Raw genomic sequence first — 20,991 nt, forward strand, 5'->3', positions numbered from 1 at the left:
ACAATGCTCACATGGGGGGCGTGGACTTATTAGATTCATTTATAGGTCGTTATCACATCACAATAAAGAGCCGCAAGTGGACCATGCGCTTATTTTATCATTTCCTGGACCTCGCAGTTATAAATTCATGGGTTATGTTCAAGAAGGTAAATAATATAAAAGGAAATGATCAACTTCTCAATTTGGGTACATTTAGACTAGAACTTGCCGAAACCCTCTGCAAATTGGGTCTACCTGCAAATGGCGCTAAACGTGGTCGACCTAGTGGGAGCACAATACAAAGAGAACTTGTAATGAAGAAGTTCCGAGGACCAGCTCAAGCAATTCCTTTGAAAGACGTCAGATTGGATCAGACATGTCATTGGGCAGTTTGGCTGGATAAGCAGCAGAGGTGCAAATTCCCGAAATGTTCAGGATTTACGTTCAAAATGTGCCAAAAATGTCGTGTATCTTTATGTGATACGAAAAAAAGCAATTGTTTTTATAAATATCATAATTTAGAATAAATAAACACATTTCAAAAACAATATCCACTCTTATTTTACCCATACTTGCAAAATGTCATTGAATGCGCAATGTAGTTTATAAACAACACTCACATTATTGCAAAAAAAAAATAGTAAATTCATGTCTAGATTTTTTTACTCATTTTTCCTAGACAGTAATACATGTCTATTACACAAATATATTTTTTTAAAACGTAAAAAAAAAATCGTCCATTTAAGGGTTAAAAACTTATAATTATTTACATAATTCGAAATTTTAATTTTTTTTAGACGATTTTTATTTTGCTTACCAGCGTGCGTGGTCACAATAATGGTCGTTGGGGGGTCGGTTGGATTGGTGGAATTATGTAATTGAAAACATCAGGGAAACAGTTCATTCTGTATATTTTCTCAATCACACAAACAGTACGACTAACTTAGAACTAATACATTTAACAGCAAATTCAGTTCCATTTCTTTTAAGTCGTAATGGATGTAATCCGTCTTTGAACAATAGGTTGAGACTTATTTCCTCAAAGACTTGTAAATAAGAAAGGTCCTTTGCGTGAATTTCGAAGTTTCACCGACTTTATTTCATTAACACATACTTAGGCATATTCTAATCATTGTCTAATAACTCCGCCCCCTACCCTCCATTGAATGTTATGGTATTCACCGATTATGTCAGTGTCGTAATATACCCGAAGAAACGGAGATTCCGAGTAAAACTAAAGTAAGGTTTATTAAGTCTCTGTAGCAGTTTCTCATTAAGTCCTTGCTACGACCCAGTTTGTGTGCCTTTCACCTAGCTTAAATCCGAGCGTCGTTTCGCTTTATTCTCTTGGGAGTAATTACTTTCGCATATACAACTAATGGCTCTTTCAATCTCGAATGCGGGAGTAGGTAAAAGGCCTTCGCCGGTGTTATCTAAATGATGATATTGTGGAGAAAGGATGGTCTGTTCCAGCTCAAATGCCAATATATGCTCAGCGGTCGGAAAGACTGATATCGCGAGCTAGGGTGTGGCTTCACCGCAGTGATTCTAGGACTGTAGGTGTCGCTACAATGTTACTTCCGCATCTATGCTGTTTTAAAATTACTAAAATTCAAATTAGGTCACGAGACATTACGTCATTAAATATAGCCAGTTTTTATTCATTTATAACATTTGAAAATTATGCAAGTATGCATCCACTACCGTAAATAAACAAGAGAAAAGAGCGTGCGCATCGATTCTCGAGGTATTCTTTTTAAAGAAATAAAAAAATAAATGGAGAAAAATATATTTCATAACATAGATGGGACAACAATAAAACAAAAGTATATATAGAATGCTAACACACAACAATTGATCTCGTAAACAATAAGAAAGAGCAGGACTCAATCTATTTATATAAATGCTTTGGTATTTTCTCTAGACTAGACAAAACACAAATCAACATTGAAGGCGTCAGTGTGCCCAAGGTTCCTAAAGATGTTGAAGTTCTTGTAAGTCAAAGCTCGTTATAACATTATTTCTCACAGCGCCATCTAGTGATTTGTCTGTGTAGCTACAAACACAGTGCATAAACAAAATGCTTCAGTAATCATTCGATCATAATTGCGAAAATATATTTGTGCGTCACTAATCACCATATGCATACTCAATGTGTCGAAATAATTTGACATATTGACTTAATATGCGTTAAGACGGTAATGTCAGCGTGACAATGGTCACGTCGTCCTTAATGTCTAGGAATACATAAACATGGCGACATCTGTGCATCTTATGCGTAATGGGGTAGTTTTAGGCTCTCGGTGTGTATTTTAGTTTCAACATTACTTATTTCTATGAAAATATAGTTTATGTTTTAAGCACTTTTACATTATCAGATCTAATATATTCTATGAGCGAGTGTTCGAGGCGCCTCTGTGGCTTAACAGTTATGTTAAGTTGAATAGAAAATATATAACATTTAACAAGCCACAATAACTTTTCTTTAGCATATATTCTTTGGATATAAATCTTTATACATAGAAATCAATAGTCAATACTGTAAGTTACACTTAAGTCATTGAAATAATCTTCCACGTTGTTTCGACTATAATTTGATAAATGTATGGCTAAAATAAAGAATATTCACTTTAACAGCAAATAGCAATACATATCGCATTTGGAACATGTTTTAGGACAATCATATTCATTTCAAATAAATAATTTCATGGTATCTTTGGTTCTTGTCTTAAGACAGGTATGTATAGACTAAAGTATTTGGCATTTAGTAAAAAACTTCCTTCGGCGACGTTGTTTCTCCTCCTGCTGCGGATGGTTCCGGATGATACGGACGAGCTGAAGCCAATTTCAAATCTTCAATAGGACATTTCATACTAATTCATATATATTCAACTTATTCCTTAACATATGTGTATGTTAGCTTTATAAAGATTATAATAGAGTGCCAAAAGATACCTACTGTGTGTTAGGTATATCTGATATAAATGACATTGTTTCATATCAACACACAAACATGGGCAAATTTTTAAATGGTGATACGAAAAGTTTAGAGTCATGACTTTTAGAAAATCCTTCCTATAAAACCTAAATAAAGTAATATAATATACCTCATGGAATGCAGCATCAATGTTAAGTGGCGGCTCTTTAGCGCTGGTTTCGATGTAGGGCGCGTTGAGATGTCTTGCCATATCGCGACCTGCCTCTTCGCTCACTACACGCGAATGGACTAAATCCACCTAGCATAGACCAATATATAGATTAACCATTTTTGAAAAAATATGATAAGATGGATATGAATATGATAAGTAATATTTATAAGATTTAAGTTCCAAACTACCTTATTTGCAGCAATGAGCATTGGATATGTCTCCCTGTCCTTAACTCTGAGGATCTGGGTATGGAAATGACGGATGTTTTCAAAGCTCTGCTTGTCAGTCACAGAATATACCAGCAGGAAACCATCTCCTTTTCTCATATACTGTTCCCGCATAGCACTAAACTCTTCTTGACCAGCTGTGTCCAGTACTGAAATATTAAGTGAATATGCTACTTACATTCATAAAAAATTGATGTTAAACACCATTCTACAGAATACAGAAACTAGGGGATAGAAAGAGAATACCTAATATGGAAAAGATTCCAAGATCTAGTTACTAGTAATGAGAATTAGATTAGATTAAACATATACTCTTCAGGTTTATATTATACAGTTAAAGAATAGTACTTATACTTTCTCTCTTTTTCTAATTAAAAAAATAACAATTACAGTGAACTATTTTCCATTTTTTGGTGATATGATTATAGAATGATGGCAATAACAAAACAGACAGTTGCTAACTTAATTTTGTAATATTTAAACTTCAAACTCACCATCAAGTATGCACCACTGTCCATCCACCTCCGTATGTTGTATATATGAATCCTCAATGGTGGGATCATAGTCTGTTACAAATAGTTTTTGAAAGAATTGAATTGTGATTGCACTCTTGCCAACACCACCATCGCCAACAACAACTAACTTTACCTGAAAAATTATGTGTATTATTGATTAAAAGCTAAATATGGAAAGGCCACTGAAATTTCATACACAGGGATATACAACAGTTATTTCCATAATTTTGATATACATATTTATTTTCTAATTTTATATATTTTAGGGGAAATTCCCAAGGTCATAAAAACACCATGCCAAGACCTAAAAAAGAAGTCCTAGTTACAACCAGATGTTTGGCATAAACATGCAAATATATTACATTGAGGTACACAAGAAAAACAGAAACAAACATACACTATCACTGTCCCTGAATATAGTCATCTGACAATCTAAATCTGTAAGGAAATCAAAAAAAATTGCAAATTATTATTTTAAGCCCCAAATAAATAATTTAAAAACTTAAAATAGCCAAAAGATCATTTAACAAATTTTGAGTTGCATAATTATTATCTTTTCTACTTGAACCTTCTTTATATAAGGTTTATCCTGTGCGCAAATTACATGAAGGAAGAATTATCATAATAAAACGAAACTATAAATTCAAATAATACGTTGGTTATAAAATAAGTTGGGTAATTCCGTTTAAATTAATCAGAAGAATCGTCGATTTGCCGAGTTTACTTACAGTCGGAAGATTTTCACTAGGCGGTCCGGCTCGCGTCATGATGAATCTGAGATCTCCAAGCAGAGCGAGAGTCGCTCATCAACAGTAATTATCTGTAATACGTCAAACAATATAGTGTATATATACGACCAGTAAAAGCGCATCTTCGCCATCGCTTCTCCTCCAAGTTATTACAAGTGATGCAAATAAATAACTATTTGTAATTACCTCATCGCTTGGTAACTGAGGAACACAACATGCCCTGGATGGATACGTTTTTACGGTGAGTTGTCTTAGACCTTAATCTTTCTAATTTGTAATCACAATTTACAGTCGGTAATTATATACAGACTATTGAGTTTTGATTTTCCTTAATTTTATGAAATTTCAAAATATTCCCCATCATCTGTCAACTATCAAAAGAAACTATAGTTGAATATGTCACCGTCTGTGGGCTTGAACTGAAAGGGAAAAACTGACAGCTATTGAGATAATATAGTTTAAATAAATCTATCACAGGCTATAATTATTCGTCTGCGTCATTATTATAACATTGTCGAGTAATGTTTTTAATTGATTGATTGCTTGTTAATTGAATAATTAAACTATTTATAGTAAATTGTAAAATATAAGGTTAAAAACAAAATAAATGTAGTTAAAAATCTTGTGTCGTTGGCGATAAAAAATTGTTGAAATAGTTCTTACCTATTTAGAAAATCCTAAAACTAAATAACTGAAAATAAAGATTACAGAAGAAGATATTATAATATTAAATCAAGATTAGAATTAAAAGTCTCAATAGTTCGTCGGTTCAAGGTATTTTTCAGCGTCGAGACTAATGATATTCGCAACATTAGACAAATAAAAATAGAAACCTTGCAACGAAAACACAATTTTGCGAAGTTACCGATGATGTATTTAAATTAGATAACACCTATTTTTACTAGGAAACAGATGAGTAATCAGTAAAAATTGGTACACGCTCACGCTCAGTCCAGATTCTGGATCTCATCAATACTTGCCTAGTTTAAATGGAGTTAATATATAAATTATACTTATAAGGACTCTCTTTACCAAATATATAACATATAAATATAACCTATTTGGCGACACAAATTTAAAGTGGGTATAATATTGCATGCAGTTACAACTACCAATTAATTGTTCCTTTAGTGTAAAACAAAGGAATGTCAGCCAAGCCAGTTCGCCGACCGAGGTTGACCTTATTTTAAAACATTATATAATGTTTCCAGATCCTTGCGACATGACCTCTATTCTTATAGTTATTCTTATCTAAATATAATTAGGCTACATCTTATGTCATCTTTTGAGCTTTACTTATGCAAATAAATTTATTGGTACCGAACCATATATCGTAACTGGCACGCAAACTAATCTTGTGTTTTGTTCGATCAATGAAATTTATAGTATAAGTATGTATTAGAATTTGCAAAATAATTTAAGGATCTGATAGGGCGACACTGAACAACATTTTAAAACTGAACGCTTAAAAAATATGTATCATATTTTAATTAATAATCTTTAGTTTTATAATTGCACTGGAGCGTCGTACTACTACACCGTATACTATTATTATTGCCGACTTAATTTCTTATACTATGCATAGTTTAGCCATTGCTATATTATATTTAGTCGTAATACTTAACCTCATCATAAAGAGCCAGAGAACGTGCGGTACAATTTCATTGCGAGGCATTCTAACAAGGTAGATTTTCCACCCCGAAATCTGAATTTCCGAACGCACCCCGTCCCCGCCATGCACCCACCCTTCACGTTTCAACCCCAGACCCCAGTACAAATCTGACTTCTGAGAGGATCGCTGCGTCGCGCGTTTTACGCAATAGTTCAATGGACTACAAGCCTGTAAACAAAATCTATGAAATAACCTATTAGGTCCTGTTTTAATATTACAATTTGTGTTAAGTGAATGCGCCAAATGAACCTAAGCCTTAATTAGACTAAACAGATGCGAAAATATAGGTAAGGATGTTTTTATTCCATTCGTTAAGTAGTCGAGCAATTGCTTGCGATGAACTGCGTAGGGTTACAGGTTTTCATGAATGTTACGAACATCCGTTCAGCTAATTCTAATTATAATTACTTTTTGTGATTATGTATTTTATAAAAAATTACGATGTATTGTTTACCTTAATTTTATAGTATCTAATATATCTATACATTCTCGAATACTTAATGGAGACCACTGGAGTCTACCCACATTTATTTATTTTTGTATATTGCTATAGGCACAGTTGCATAATATCTCTAAAGGCTTTCCTCGGTCAAAAGTTATAATTTATTTTCATAATGAAAATCATAGTTAGGTGAATTTATGTTTACCGCCAAAACCGAAGTGGCTTAAATAGCGGGTCGTTTGTTCCACACGAGTGATTTACAAAAAGTAGGGCGTTGTTGAACAATAAATAAAGCTACACTGGTTTAGCTCCTGGATTTTATGATAACTTAAGACAAATCATATCAATTTGAACTCAGGCGAAGTACACGCAAACCGGCACAATACTATTACTAAGGATGCGAGTTTAGTTGGTTGTATTATAATCACCGTTCAGCTAATCCTAAATATTAAGCTTGAACAGTTATCTACTTCATCAAAAATTGTAAAATATTACAAAAGACGTATTCCTTCAGAATTGAGTGTTATCTATCCATATTTTTTAACAAAGCCGACATGTCTGTCAAACATATACGGAAATACTAATTCAATACAAAATATTGCATTAGTATTTCTATATTTGTTTTGAATAGTGAGTTATGGTAGCATCGGCTCCGTTGAATGATTACACCTCCTGGGGTTCAGTGGTGTGAGGAGGGGTGAGAGGCTGTTTTGATCTCGTTCCGTCGCTTATCCGCCCCCGGTCGGCCACTCCGCTGGGAGACATAATTAACTGCTTAACGATTTGATTGCTGTCGATACATTATGTACATGCTCTCGTGCAGTGTTCCCAACGTTGTTTAAAGCATGCCCCACCTTAGCCTTTCTAAAATTCTTATGCCCATATGTATCATACATATTTTTTTATATTATAGAAAGAAATCACAGTTAGTAAATTTTCAAAAAGAAAAACTAAAATTCAATTTCTAAATAATTTTAATAAAGATTTTTTATATTAATTTAGTGAGATCTTTGCGTTTGATGCTTGCTGCATAGAGCCTCAAACGTCCACGTTGTGTTATATCCAGCTGATCTCAATTGCCCCCTGTGGGGCGTGGGCCCCACGTTGGGAAACACTAGTGTGTACTAAGAAGGACGAATAGAAATATGAAAAAAAATATGCCAGTTACATTTTTTTTATCCCACAATTTTTTTTTATTTATCTAAATCTCTTATAATAAATTTGAATGACGAAGTATTTTAATCTGATGATTACAAACCTACTGTCATCGGTTTCTCTTACCACCACACTTCGCAACCAGTTAAATAATAATAACACTATACAATAGGTACTCGTATAAGAAATATAATGTATACGAAGTTTGGTTGGATTTACAATTCAATTTGGAAAAAATATTGTTTAAAATCAAACGGTTGGATGTCGACCGACATACGAAAAAACTGTTTAAAAATGCCACAGGGCGAAGGAAAGGCAAGGTTATCGACCGTAAACATGTATGAGCTAGGTATGTGAACGATTTCTAAGCTATAGCTGTGACAAAAATATTGTTCCTGCAAGGCCCGCCCCGTTTAGGCAAAGTTCGCAGCTGCACAATAGCAAGCTGGAAATGCCTAAGGCTTGCACAGATTGCACTGCGCATTGTTTACGTTTTACATTCTCTAGAGATCATGTGAAATAGTACTGCACGACTTTTTGTATGCCTCTTCTTTTATATTGCCTTTGAAGTCAGAGTCTGAAAGTGAATATAAACAAAATGCAATTGCAATGTTCGGTAAACTGTAAAAATTACTTTTACTCCCATGTTTGCATAATTTGTATGGAACAAAATAATTAGTACTTTAAGCAAGTATACGGATATATTTACTACGTTTGTAAGTAAATGTGCATTGTGCAACGAAGCCAACTCAAACTAAATTGAAATCTGAAGCCCGCTTTTCACTGACTTTTGACGAGTATGCTCGCTGGTTTGCCGTTTTGCAGTCAAAACATCATTAAAATAAAGCGCCTTTCTACAGCGATACGAAATTTTATCTGTAATATCGATAAATATACCATTTTGTACTTACTTTGAAACATCTTCTACTCTAATAAAGGAAGGTTTATTAGTCATCAAAATGGAATAGCTTACGATGCTTATAAATCTTAATTTACTAAATACTTAGGCCATTGCCTATTATAATGTTATTATTATTGTTATTATTATGTAACTACTTTAACTTATTAAATCGTAAAGTACACACCAAAAACCCCCAATTGTCCCAATAAGCAGACAAGTCCCTGTCAATGAGGGCTGCTAACTAATAACCGGTGTTTGAGACAACGCGCCAAATTGTATCGTAAATATCGGCCTTGTCCTGACACACCGACAGTTGCGCTGAGGGTCGTTACCCTCAAGGGGAGAGATAATTTCACTATTATGTATTTTAAGGCGCATACACACCGCTGCATTGTCTAATGGTTCGCTTAACTTTAGGTAATAGTTGAAATCATAGTTTAAAACGTAAAGTACTAAAATAGATTCCCCATGCGTTATTTAAATGTGTTATTAAATAAAAACTGCAGTAATTTACTCACGCTCCGATCAGACACCTTCCTTCTTAAGGAGCATTTAAATTAGTGGTAGGATTATAAATTGAACTGCTATCTTTCACCATACGTATTTATCTGTTATGAATCAATGCAATCATTGCAAATTATTATCGTCTGGTTGGACCCACCCTTATTGGCTGAAAGTTTTCATTTTCATCCCTATTTATAAAAGGTAGGGTGTGAAAATGTCCAGGGCAGAATGATCTTTCCAATCAGTGGCTTAGAGGCTTTAGTTGTGAATCCATGCCGCGGACTTGGTCGAAGCACACTTCCGAAACTCAAATGGCTACCTAAGGCTCTATTTAAAACGATCATTGGATATATGGGAATAAAATCGTAAATTTTTGCTGCAACAATGACATCGAAATAGCACTAACAAAAAATTCTAATTATTAACGAAAATAAGGTACATTTTCAGAAAACTGATTCTAAAGCATAAGAGATTTGGTAAATTCGTAGGGCGTTATTTATGCATTAGCATACAATAAGTCCGCTTCAGACCAGACGCCATGGTGGGACCTAAATCCAATTTGTTCCTACGCCCTCGACGTCCCCTAGTGAGCTCTTCTGTGTTCAATATTAACATTGTGCAAGACGTTAACATAAAATACAACGTTGAACTTGTTCACAGCGCATTGTACCTTTAAAGTTGAAATCACTCAGCAAAGCTTTGATGATCGATAATCTTGTTTACAACATTGTACCTACTGAATGTAAAAAATACTTTTAGAAGAAACTTCTGGCCCTAAACAAAACAGAATCTCGTTGTATTTTTGATGCGCGACTCTGTCAATAAGCGCCGGTGGGACCGCAGCCGTGAGGGTCTCTCTAAAGGGTTCATTACTGTCAAGGTTTTGTTGATCAAATATTGCGGGTTCTGTATTCACTTTGACTTGGACGATAGTATTTATTTTTAAACATTCTTTCGGCGATCCTCAAAGTGAACGTGAACCTATAGAAAGATACCTACGTAGTAAGTTATTTGTGGGGTGTTAGAAATAAATAAATCTGTTAGGTCCTAAATACTTAGAATTTATTTGTTCTTAGAAAGTTGGCACGATCCACGTGTAAGAGAAAAGTTCCCTTAGGTATCTAGGAAGGTGATTTATCAATTTAGTTTTTACTGCTCCTAAATTCCTTGTAAAACTTGTAGTTTGTGAAAGTGCACTGTATTATCTCCACCTTCTTTTTCGTCTCTTTAGTCAGTCGGTTCTTGAAAATGGCATATAAACAAACTTACCTTACCTTATATATTTCATTGTAGAAAATCATTAGGTCTTCTTGTCGAAATGATGAAGTATGTATATAATTAATCTGCGACCGGCCCAACCCCTAATCCCGTTGTTCTAACTTGCCTTGCAATATTTATTTTTGATTAACCAATATTTACAGATTTACGATTAACCAATGTTGTAAGCGATACACAACAACCCTCATTGAAAGTAGGAACGATAATAGTCCATGAGTTTTAGTTGTTGTAAAGGAAGAAGGGTCCGATGAGGAGCCCTGAGGGAAGCCGGTCCATTTCATTTCCTACATATGGCGTATTTTTACACTTTACATCGCAAAGGGGATTTTTAGGGGAATCATGCGTTTTGCAAGTCTTTGATGTCAACACGTTTCTTAAGAATTTGATAAATAATAAATCAATGGAGCTACAACCTTTTTAAGTCTGTTAAAGTACCTTTGATCCCCACAAGTTAAAAACTACGTACGTATGTTATACAATACTAGGTTTTATTTCTTACTTCTCTTTGTAAAAACTATCTATTATTCCATCAATTTAATTATATACATCTATTCTTACAGATAAAATGTGGGTGTCGGTCGAAAACGGTGTAGAGGCCTCTCGAGCGGCACCGTGTTCGCGTGGGAAGCACTCGGCGACACTCCTTGGCGGTTATGTCTACATTCTGGGCGGACGAGGGGCGGGCGGCTGTGTTCCTCTTAGAGACTTCTGGAGATATTGCCTATGTAAGTTTGCTACAACGATCAATAATAAGCATGATTTGCATATTCCTATATTTTTTTTAATTGAATAATTCACCTAGTAACAATAGTAGTCATATTCGTAAGTATATGCTGTTAAAACACAAAAGGGAATAAATAGACAATAGAGAGCATTTAAATGTTACATCCAAAATAAATACTTGGTTAAAGGTGTTTTCTTTTCGTGTCATCAATGCCAAGAAATGTAGAGTAAATGTGTTCTATCAACATCGAATCGAAGTTGTCAATATGCTTGCAAGTGTTGCATCTCAACTGAGTGGCGGCACTTAAGCAACGTCAGCACTTCTTTGTGCCGTTCACAATTAACTGAAGAACGTTTACGTTGTTCGAGAGCCTTCGAGTTTGAAAATTTGTTACGTGATTTTCTTTTATTTTGAGACTAAATTATGTTAAGTGCTCTGCCTACATGAACGGAAGACAAATGAGTTTCTTCTCTATTACTGATTATTTTACATTGGAGAGTTTTAGAAGTTAACGTTAATAATAATATTTATGAATGAAACTGTAGAATGTGCAAGCAATAGACAATATTGAAAGCCATAAAAAGTTTATATAAAATGATTTAATTTTATATTAAGATAAAGTTAAATTATAATTTTATATAATATTTTCAATCCCTATCAGAATTTGAAAATATTTTATAAAATTAATCATATAGGTTATGTAGTTATGCTTTCTCTTTTATTTTTAGCAACGGGTCGTTGGGAGCGTCTAGAGGCGCGAGGCGAACCGCCGCCCGCCCTACAAGAGCATACGGCCACTGCACACGAAGGTCGCCTCTACGTGTTCGGTGGCGAAGCTGGAGCCCTCTCTAATGAGACCCCTCTTTGGATATACGACACGGAGGTAATTTCAACAGAGTTTCATGTATAAATGAAAAATTTAAATCCTTAAGAATTATACATTTTTATGACTTTCAGTTGAAAATATGGCGGAAACTGGCGGGGCAAACTAGTAACTATTCAACGCTGCGGAGACGCAGCAGTCGCGAAGCTCGCAACGGGTCAAGCCCGCGTGGCCGTCGTGGTCACTCTGCCCATGCACTTAAGGACTGTTTGCTAATTTACGGAGGCTATAAGGACTTGAGAGGATCTACGAATGAACTGTGGGCTTTCCACTATGGTAAGACTGTTTAAAAACTTAAAAATTCCATCAAATTGATTAAGTTGTAATTGTCGTAGTTTGTAATATGTAAAAAAAATGGAAGTATGAAGAATTTCGATAAAGTATTACAATAGTATTATAGACGTCGAAACTCATATAAGTGTTTGCAATCCATATATCAATTTCAGAATCAGAAACTTGGCAGCAGGTGCGCACGTCAACCGTTGGCCCGGCGCGCCACCGGCACGCTGCAGCGCTGCACGAGGCGCGGCTATACATACACGGTGGACAATGCGACCTGAGGGCCTGCGCCGACCTCTGGCATTACGATACCAGTAAGTTAAAGTCCTTCAAATTATTATTAATGGTATATTTCATAAATTACTGAACTATCAATACAAATAGATAAAGGGGAAGGGTGGCGTTTAAAAAAAATAGAAAGATAGGTATTATTTTCTCTTCAATTTCAGTTTCCCGAGTGTGGACACAAGTGCGAACCCCTGCTAAGTTATCGCCGCCTGCACGTAGCGGCCATACCGGTCTACGGGCGGGCGCACACCTTTACATCTTTGGCGGAGAAACTAACGGACATCCTACCAACGAACTCTGGCGGTTTCATTTCGGTAAGCTCGCCCGCAAGTCACTTTTTACAACTTTTTACCTAATAACTATAACCAATATTTTCTCCTTTTATATTCATTATAATTTCAGCTACAGAAACCTGGGAACGGATATTGCAAAGCGTAAAATGGCCGTCCGCCCGCGTAGACAGCCGAGCCTTACTTATTAGCGGCGCTCCGCAGCGAGCTCACTCGGCTCCTGCGGCTCCCGTTAAGCCGCGACCTGAACCGCCAGCGGGGTTCCTGAGAGAGATTTCCAAACTATCCTCCTTCCACATTCGTCGAGCGGCGAGATGCTCTTACAGCGTCCTCGGAGACCAGGATTCTACTGAAAGTCTTATCCGAGAATCAGCATCTTTATCGAAATCCCGGTCGGCATACATCATCGACGAGCGCCAACCGGCCGATGGAGGCGAGAGCCCTAAAGAAGGAACCGTTCCCGAAAGATGCAGAAACGTGTCCCGAGAACCTATTTCCGTTCCAGACTTTGCGGATATGGTTCTACCTACGTCAGTGCTATCTCCCATCGAAGCGACAAAACTGGTTTATTTAGACTCAGAAGAAGAAGAGGAAATGAAATCAAAGATTGGAATGGAAAAAACCACGATAATTTCGAAATCGGCGTCCGTTAAGTTTACCAAGATCCCCGTCACAGAAAAGACAGAAGACGAGGGGGACTTGTCGACTTCGGACTATGCGAGTGCGGAGATAGTGAATCGGCCAAATCGGGCATCCTTAGGCTTCAGTAATCCGCATTACCTGGGGCCCGACGTACGAACCCTGGGGACGGCGATGACGCCCGATTCTGGGACCGGAGATATAGAACTCCAAGATATGAGCGAACGGCGATCCAGGACCGTCCCGAGAAATGGGGAAACCCAGTTGTACATGCTGCTAGTTGGAGGGAAGGAGCCTCCACACGTAGCTCTACTACAGAGCCCCTTGTCTATGTGGACATATAGGCTGCTGTAATCGTGAACCAGTTAATTAGTAAGTTTACTACTCTTTGAGACACATTTAATTAAGTTTTATGAATTCGTTGTTTAGTTTTCTTTGTGCCGTTGTTATACTTTTGCGATTCCAACTTTGTATTTTTATTACCTAACAATTGAAGCTGTGAGCAGACCCAATGTATAGTTAGTAATTAGCGACAGGAATATGACATGCGAGGCCCCATGAGGGCGTCGCAATAGTCCTAAGAAATGATACCCTCCGTACGTGTTATATTGTATTAAATCTATAATAATGCTAGTAACAAGAGTTCGCTCAATGATAATAAATTAATTAAGTAATACGTAATTTTCATATACAATTCCGCTAAAGGTAATTTTTTAGGCATCTCCAATGCAACTCGCAATTGTTTAGTGCTGATCGCAGTGCAATATTATTTTTGAGCTAAGTTAATTGTTGAATGTGCCAACTCGATGTTGCGCCGACTGTACAATACTAGGATTTATTCAAGTCTGTTATTTGATATTCTTAATTCATTACATACGTATGCATATGCATAGGTTTATTATATATTTTTATGCCTAATGAACAAGTATTCTCCAGTATTCGTAATTTATGTTATTAAAGGTAATTCAAAGCACACGTCTCTCATTATTTTGCTTTTATTTTATACGAACTATTGGAAATCATCCCTGATTATTATTTTCAGATATGTCTTGTCTTACTTCGGATATATTACCACAAAGAAAAGGCGGCTAAATCATGTTATATGATTAATTGCAATGAAAGGAATAAAAGTTATCTAACGTCTATTTAACCGCGTAAATGACGAAGACTAATAATACAATTTTTGGAATATTATTTTATGTTTGTTGAAATTTGACTCCGAACAGCGAATTGCAGGCTGACGTGGCCGCGTCCTTGCGAGCCTCCTTCTTATTTGGTCCTGCAATCAAAATTGATTTTAATATTAAAATAAACGCTGCAGAGTGTGCGTTTATTTTAATATTAAAATGCCATGTCTATAAAATTATAAATTAATTCCTCAACCAAGTTTAAGCTCCATTAAAATGGGTAAAGCCGTTTAGGAGTGACAAAGACACACGTGAATGATGAGAGCGGCTTCATTTCACAATAGACGTGAGAGTCAAATAAGAGTTGACATTTTGACCCGCAACGGATACCTTGGCCGATGAAGGTGGCACCGTCCACCTCCACTCCGATGGTGTATATGAGGTTCTGTGGACGGTCGCCCTGCACCCCCAACTCCCGGTACTCCTGCATCGGCCGCATGTACGACAACAGCATACAAGGGTGCATTTCTGCAGCGTTCTCGGGGAGAGTCTTCACTTTCTTCGGCTTCGGGGGCAGCGGGCCGTTGGTTTGAGACGTAAGGTCCACGTCCGTGTCCGATACCTGGCGACATCGTGAGCGTGAGTTGTGAACGTATGGGCCGAAGGCTTAAAATTGGATTCTATCGAATCAGCTGTAGTTCAACGCACAGATAAACACAAATGCAAAAGTAAGAAAGACTGCTCTCTGCTGCACTTGTCGACTACATATATAATATAACAGAAATGGAGTTACGGAGGGATTGTGCGGTCTGATCTGCGGCACTCGATGACCTTCGCCCTCCCACTCGCTGAACAGCTTGTGCAACGCGTACGACGCCAGCTGGATCATCGGCATGGGCTCCTCCTCTTCCGTCTCCATTTTCTCCTCACCTGCACGTCCATCGTAAATGTTTAAAAAGCCAACACGATGCGGGCCAAACAAATATTAATGAGTATAAAATAAAATGGAAATACCATATTTTGCCTCGTTGGATTTCTCCTGGCTGTTAAATTTATTCAGTTTTTTGATAATGATATCTCGTACGGCTTGCTCGGCGGCCGCGCTCCGGGCCGAAGTCTTCGTTTCACCTGCACCGACGGAGTGATGGCACGCATTAGTCAAAGAAAATAGAGAGCCAATGGGATTACTGCCTCCAATAGGAATTACCACAGCCCCGATAACTGCACCCGTCAATAGTCACTTCGGCGCAGAAGCTTGGGTTGTTCGATGCGTAGTACCCGGTCGGCGGAGAGCAATCCACTCTGAAGTCCTGAAACGTTTATATCGTCGTTGTTCCACACTATTGTAGATATTCCCACAAATATCGTGTTCGACGAACTCACCAATGGTGCGCCGTACACCATTTCGTTGAGCACCATCAATGCGCTCTTGGGAGTCACCAGTCGGCGCAGGCTCTGATTTTGCCGCCGGCGACGCTCTTTGTTCGAGATCCTCTTTACTTTAAATTAAATGAACAAGGCGTTAGGAAGTTTAACACAAACATTTAACACGCGTACTTGGATACCGCTATAGATCATACTCAAATATTATTCAATACCAACAGTGCCTCATGCATGCAGCTCAAGCTGATTATAAAATAATTATTTTGATTGATAGTTTTAGTTATTAGAACATTACAATACTACTTAGTCTCACTAACCTACTCCGAGCTTCTTCCAGGGAGGCCTGTCTGAATTTTCACCATTAGAAGTAATTTCCGTGCCTGCTTCAGTTTTTTCGTCAATCTGGGGAAAAATGTATGACTAATTAAAAGATAATAAATGACCTCAAATTAGATTTAATATCATCATCATCAAAAAGTAGTAGGATGGATAGGTAAGAAGGGCTTAGATGTGAGCTACTGGACTCTACAGGTAGCGGATAGTGGAACGACCGTAAGATATTGCGGTTAACTCCTTCATGCAGTCCCCGACCACACACCGGCAGCGTTAAAGGGGAGCCCTTAGAAAAGGCCTTGCGACATGGCGAATCAATGCCGCCCGTAAATAAGCATTATCACCCTTCGACTACGGGCAGCTTAATAATCCTGTACAGTCGTCAGTCATATTGTTGGTAGTACCAACAAACAACGATGTGATGTTCAACAAGTATATGCCCCGACAGCAGATAAAAATGAAGAACTGAATGAGACTTTCTACAACGACATAGACGCAGCTCGGAAGTTAATTAAACCTTACGAGCTATCAATCGTGACAGGTGATTTCAACTCCAAGATAGGTCAACATGCTGTCTCGGGTATTATTGGAAGGTTTGGTCTCGGCGCTCTTAATGACAGGCGTGAAAACTAGTTATGTGCAGTTCTGCTAGGAACACGATTTTGTTGTTGCGAAAACTTTTTTCAAATTAACACCACGTAGACTCTATACTTCAATCGTCAGCACATAAGCCAGACAGGACTATGCGAAACCAGATTGATTTCTTTTTGATAAAGAAAAGGCATAGAAATAGCATTAAATCGGCTAAAACATACCCTGTTGCAGATACAGGTTCTGACCACAATCCAGTCGTGGCGATTAAATTGACGTCGAAGAAGTCATCCTCGATCGTCTTGACAAGTTGAGGGGTATCGAGTCTAGCAAACAACTCATAACAATTAATGAAGAAATTAGTGAATCATAACCATAATCACGGTCCTATTAATACATAACAAATGTAGCTACTTCTTAAATCTTCTATTATTAAGGCTGGCAATTAATTATTGGTGACAGCTCCACGAGTGAAAAAGACCAAATGGATTACCAATGAAATTTTAGATTTCATGAAAAGACGAGAAAGCAAACCATTCTTATACGAAAAAAAGATATGACAGACAAAGGAATCTTGCCATGGGGATTTATGTTCAGAAATTGTGGAGTTAGATCCTAATGTATGACAGCTTTGGTTATGCATAAGAAGATAAAAGACCTCATCACACTTAAATATCAACGACGCAGCGAAATGATACTTCTTAAAAACGATGGCAAATAAACAACCTGCACTGACGACATGCTGAACACATGGGAAGACTACATTGGTGAACTTTTCTGTGACTCACGACCAGACAATAATAACATCAAGTGTAGTGATGTTGATCCATCTCTTACAAGGCGTGAAATCTTGTGAACCATGTTTTGAAACTCTTTCTGAAAGTGATACTTAATAGCATATACTCGAAATGCCGATGCAATATTTTCAGAGCCGATTTAATGAAATGTGAATCGACACCAATTTGGCTTTCAAAGCGGTTTAGGAACGAGAGACGCTTTCTTTGGCTATAAAGTGTTGATAAAGAGATGCTTGGAAATGAACATAGATCGATTATAAGGCCTTTGATAATGTACGACATGGTAAATTAATGGAAATACGCCGTTTCATTAAAAACCTATATTGCAAGCAAAGTGCATATACTAGCAAACATTCATCATATATCAAGATTCAGAGAGGTGTGCGTCAAGGTTGTATTTTATCCCCTTTGCTATTTGACTTGTATGCCGATGCAATATTTTCAGAATCCCTAAATAATTGTCCACATGACATAGCAATTAATGGCGAACTGCTGAATAACTTAAAATACTTAGACTAAGATCTAAATCGCAGAGAGCCTCTATGGTCGACAGAGTTCTGAATTTAGTATTAGCATCAACGCTTAAAAGTCAAAATACATGACAATAAGCCGAACATCGGCTTTCATGCAACTTATCTAACTATCTAACTTACACCTCAACAATCAGACCTTGGAACGTGTGTCGAAAATATGATATCTTAGCACAGTGATTGATGAAAAGGATGACCATAGCACCGGAATCCGCTGCCGAATTGAACAAGCGTGGAACGCCTTTTCAATACTTAAAATTTCCTGGCATTGCGCGATGTTACGTCTTCTCTGTGCTGCTTTACGGCCTAGAATCTTGGACGCTGACAGAGACTATGTCCAAAAAACTAACAAAAAGCGTTTGAGATCTAGGTTTATCGACGTATGCTTAAAATATCTTGAACAGACCGCATACGAAATACAACCTTGCTGAACAGAATGCGGAAGAAATAAGTGCTGAGATAAGAAAAGGAAACATTATAAGGAGACCTGGCCTTGCATCTGCGGCTAGGCCAGGCCAGAAGCGCGGCGTCCAAAACTAAACTAGCCATGATGATTGCCAACCTCCGCAAGGAGATGGCACTATGATAATAATTAAAATGTATGATTTCAGTGATGATAAAAGATTCTTATAATGTGTACATACCAAATTTGGATTGGCCTTATTCTGCTCCTGATTAGATTTTTCAGGAATAACCTGTTCTTGCTTGAGATTAGATCCTTGATTTCCATGTTGCTGCTGTGTGTCTTGCACTCCATGTGTCATGAACTGGCATCAGTGAGCCAATTGATTAAATGCATCAAATCTCACAGTTGACTTCATATTAAAATAATCTCTTGGGAACTTACACTAATAGGGCTACTACGAGAGCCTAACAAGGAATATTCTTTCACTAGAAAAGTGACATTTAAATCTTTTGAAAACTATTTCCAAAATGGGAGTTAAGAGAACTTGTTAAATTAGGGTCTTGCTGGTTAGAGTATTAGGTTATTTAGAAGTGTAACACACATGAGATCAGATGTACATAATCCATTAACAACTATATAACTAACATGTATCACACTGTGACTTTGTAACAATATCACTGTGCATCATACCATACCATGATGTTTAACAATATTATGTAAGCTTAGCTTTAAAACCTAGAAATATTGTGATAACATAAGTTTAATTTTATTTTTATATACCTATTAACTTATTACAAGATATTGGCAAAGTACTAGTAATACAGTAAAAAGTTTTCTAATTCCTTTTTTTGGCATGCATCATATTATGACACAAAACACAGTAGAGAATCTTTCATTCTGCTAAATGTTACAATTTCACAGACATGCCACACATTAGCAAATAGTACAGCTTTCTGCTACAATAAGTACCTAGAACTTGTATGAACATAAGAATTTTCTTATGCACATAATTAGTTCCTAGCCATCAGTCACTCCCTAAGAGGGTAATACATCTGTGCAAGGAAAAAAAGATTATATCTATGATTGTTGATATGTTTATATAAGGAAATATGATTTATTTGTATTAAAAATTTAATTAAAAATTACTACAAATTTATTTTCCACATTTTCATTTATATTTCATTTATATAATATCCATTCAATTCTTAACTGTTTTACATTTAATTTAAGTCTTAGTATATTAAGTATAGGTAATGTTATTTTTAATATATCAAGTAAAACCTTTCTAAAAGAAACTCTAGGCTATTAGTAATTATGAAATAATATTTTTGGTATAAGCACTTAGGGAGTATTAGCACTGTTACAGAGTGACTGGACATTGGTGTTTGGGGACAGCCAGGTGTCTTCCCGTGTCTGTGTTGGACATAATATTATTTCATTTAGTAATTCTTTACCAATTAAACTGTATGTTTAAAAACAAATAAATTTAGATTTACCTGCATAGCTGACTGACGTGTATTATATGTTTCTGAAATAGATATGAAATTAATTAATATTTTAAAATAGTATTTAAAGGTTTTTCAAAAGGAATTTTTAGTAATACACAATAACTAGGCACTCGTTAACTTCATTAATATAATATAAAGGTTATTGTAAGTGTCCAAGCCGACTAAAAAAAGAACGCAAATAAGTCCCCCTGGATATAATAACACAGATATTTTAACAAAAATATATTTTATAACTACTACTATTATTCGCCAATGGGTTCATAGAATAGTAGTTGTACGTAGTCTCAGCGGTTACTCTGCCTATTAGTCTAATAAATAAAGTATTTTATAATAAGAGCGTGTAAGAAAGTGGCACAATATTTAATATATATACAAGAATAGTCCTTTTAAAGTTATAAAAATTGAAAAGCCAACAGAAATACTTTCAAAGCTAAATAAAATATATTGATCCATATGAAACTGAAGTGTTTACGTAGTACGTACTTGACATATTTTATTGCTTTTGTTATTGAATATCTCCACTTTTTATTAAGGGTTTCTCTAAATAATACTGAACGCTCATAAAAGTCATAAATTATAAATAGTCACTGAATTAAATCACCCATGTTTTATAAAAATACGACCATTTTGACACTTTGAGAA

At 36.4% G+C, this 20,991-nt stretch overlaps 3 protein-coding genes across 10 annotated transcripts; 1 reads left to right on the forward strand and 2 right to left on the reverse strand.

Moving 5' to 3' along the window:
- Nucleotides 1-873: 873 nt before the first annotated feature.
- LOC123710495 (ras-related protein M-Ras-like) lies at nt 874-4,999 on the reverse strand. Of its 3 annotated transcripts, XM_045662472.1 has the most exons (7): nt 4,806-4,999; nt 4,599-4,690; nt 4,268-4,308; nt 3,850-4,003; nt 3,317-3,504; nt 3,087-3,215; nt 874-2,814 (listed from the first exon to the last, which is right to left on the reverse strand). In XM_045662472.1, exons 3-7 carry the CDS (start codon nt 4,292-4,294, stop codon nt 2,728-2,730), a joined length of 585 nt encoding a protein of 194 aa, XP_045518428.1. In that variant the 5' UTR covers nt 4,295-4,308; nt 4,599-4,690; nt 4,806-4,999; the 3' UTR covers nt 874-2,727. The 3 variants fall into 3 exon arrangements, with proteins under 3 accessions (XP_045518428.1, XP_045518427.1, XP_045518430.1); XM_045662471.1 differs by lacking the exon at nt 4,268-4,308 and having other exon boundaries at nt 4,806-4,997; XM_045662474.1 differs by lacking the exon at nt 4,268-4,308 and having other exon boundaries at nt 2,734-2,832.
- LOC123710493 (rab9 effector protein with kelch motifs-like) lies at nt 4,714-14,829 on the forward strand. Of its 3 annotated transcripts, XM_045662466.1 has the most exons (8): nt 6,412-6,578; nt 11,132-11,296; nt 12,024-12,178; nt 12,253-12,454; nt 12,625-12,771; nt 12,907-13,059; nt 13,148-14,046; nt 14,717-14,829. In XM_045662466.1, the coding sequence occupies exons 2-7, from the start codon at nt 11,137-11,139 to the stop codon at nt 14,026-14,028; spliced, it is 1,698 nt and encodes a 565-aa protein (XP_045518422.1). In that variant the 5' UTR covers nt 6,412-6,578; nt 11,132-11,136; the 3' UTR covers nt 14,029-14,046; nt 14,717-14,829. The 3 variants fall into 3 exon arrangements, with proteins under 3 accessions (XP_045518421.1, XP_045518422.1, XP_045518420.1); XM_045662465.1 differs by lacking the exons at nt 6,412-6,578; nt 14,717-14,829 and adding an exon at nt 4,714-4,860 and having other exon boundaries at nt 13,148-14,638; XM_045662464.1 differs by lacking the exon at nt 14,717-14,829 and having other exon boundaries at nt 13,148-14,638.
- LOC123710494 (spermatid perinuclear RNA-binding protein-like) lies at nt 14,804-20,988 on the reverse strand. 4 transcript variants are annotated; one of them, XM_045662468.1, is made up of 10 exons: nt 20,833-20,988; nt 20,338-20,369; nt 19,080-19,202; nt 16,502-16,586; nt 16,185-16,300; nt 16,009-16,111; nt 15,816-15,929; nt 15,595-15,731; nt 15,192-15,423; nt 14,804-14,953 (listed from the first exon to the last, which is right to left on the reverse strand). In XM_045662468.1, exons 1-10 carry the CDS (start codon nt 20,837-20,839, stop codon nt 14,871-14,873), a joined length of 1,032 nt encoding a protein of 343 aa, XP_045518424.1. In that variant the 5' UTR covers nt 20,840-20,988; the 3' UTR covers nt 14,804-14,870. The 4 variants fall into 4 exon arrangements, with proteins under 4 accessions (XP_045518424.1, XP_045518423.1, XP_045518426.1 ...); XM_045662467.1 differs by lacking the exon at nt 20,833-20,988 and adding an exon at nt 20,587-20,716; XM_045662470.1 differs by lacking the exon at nt 19,080-19,202.
- Nucleotides 20,989-20,991: the final 3 nt, after the last annotated feature.

Source organism: Pieris brassicae, chromosome 5, assembly GCF_905147105.1.
Source record: "Pieris brassicae chromosome 5, ilPieBrab1.1, whole genome shotgun sequence".
NCBI classification, from domain to species: domain Eukaryota; kingdom Metazoa; phylum Arthropoda; class Insecta; order Lepidoptera; family Pieridae; genus Pieris; species Pieris brassicae.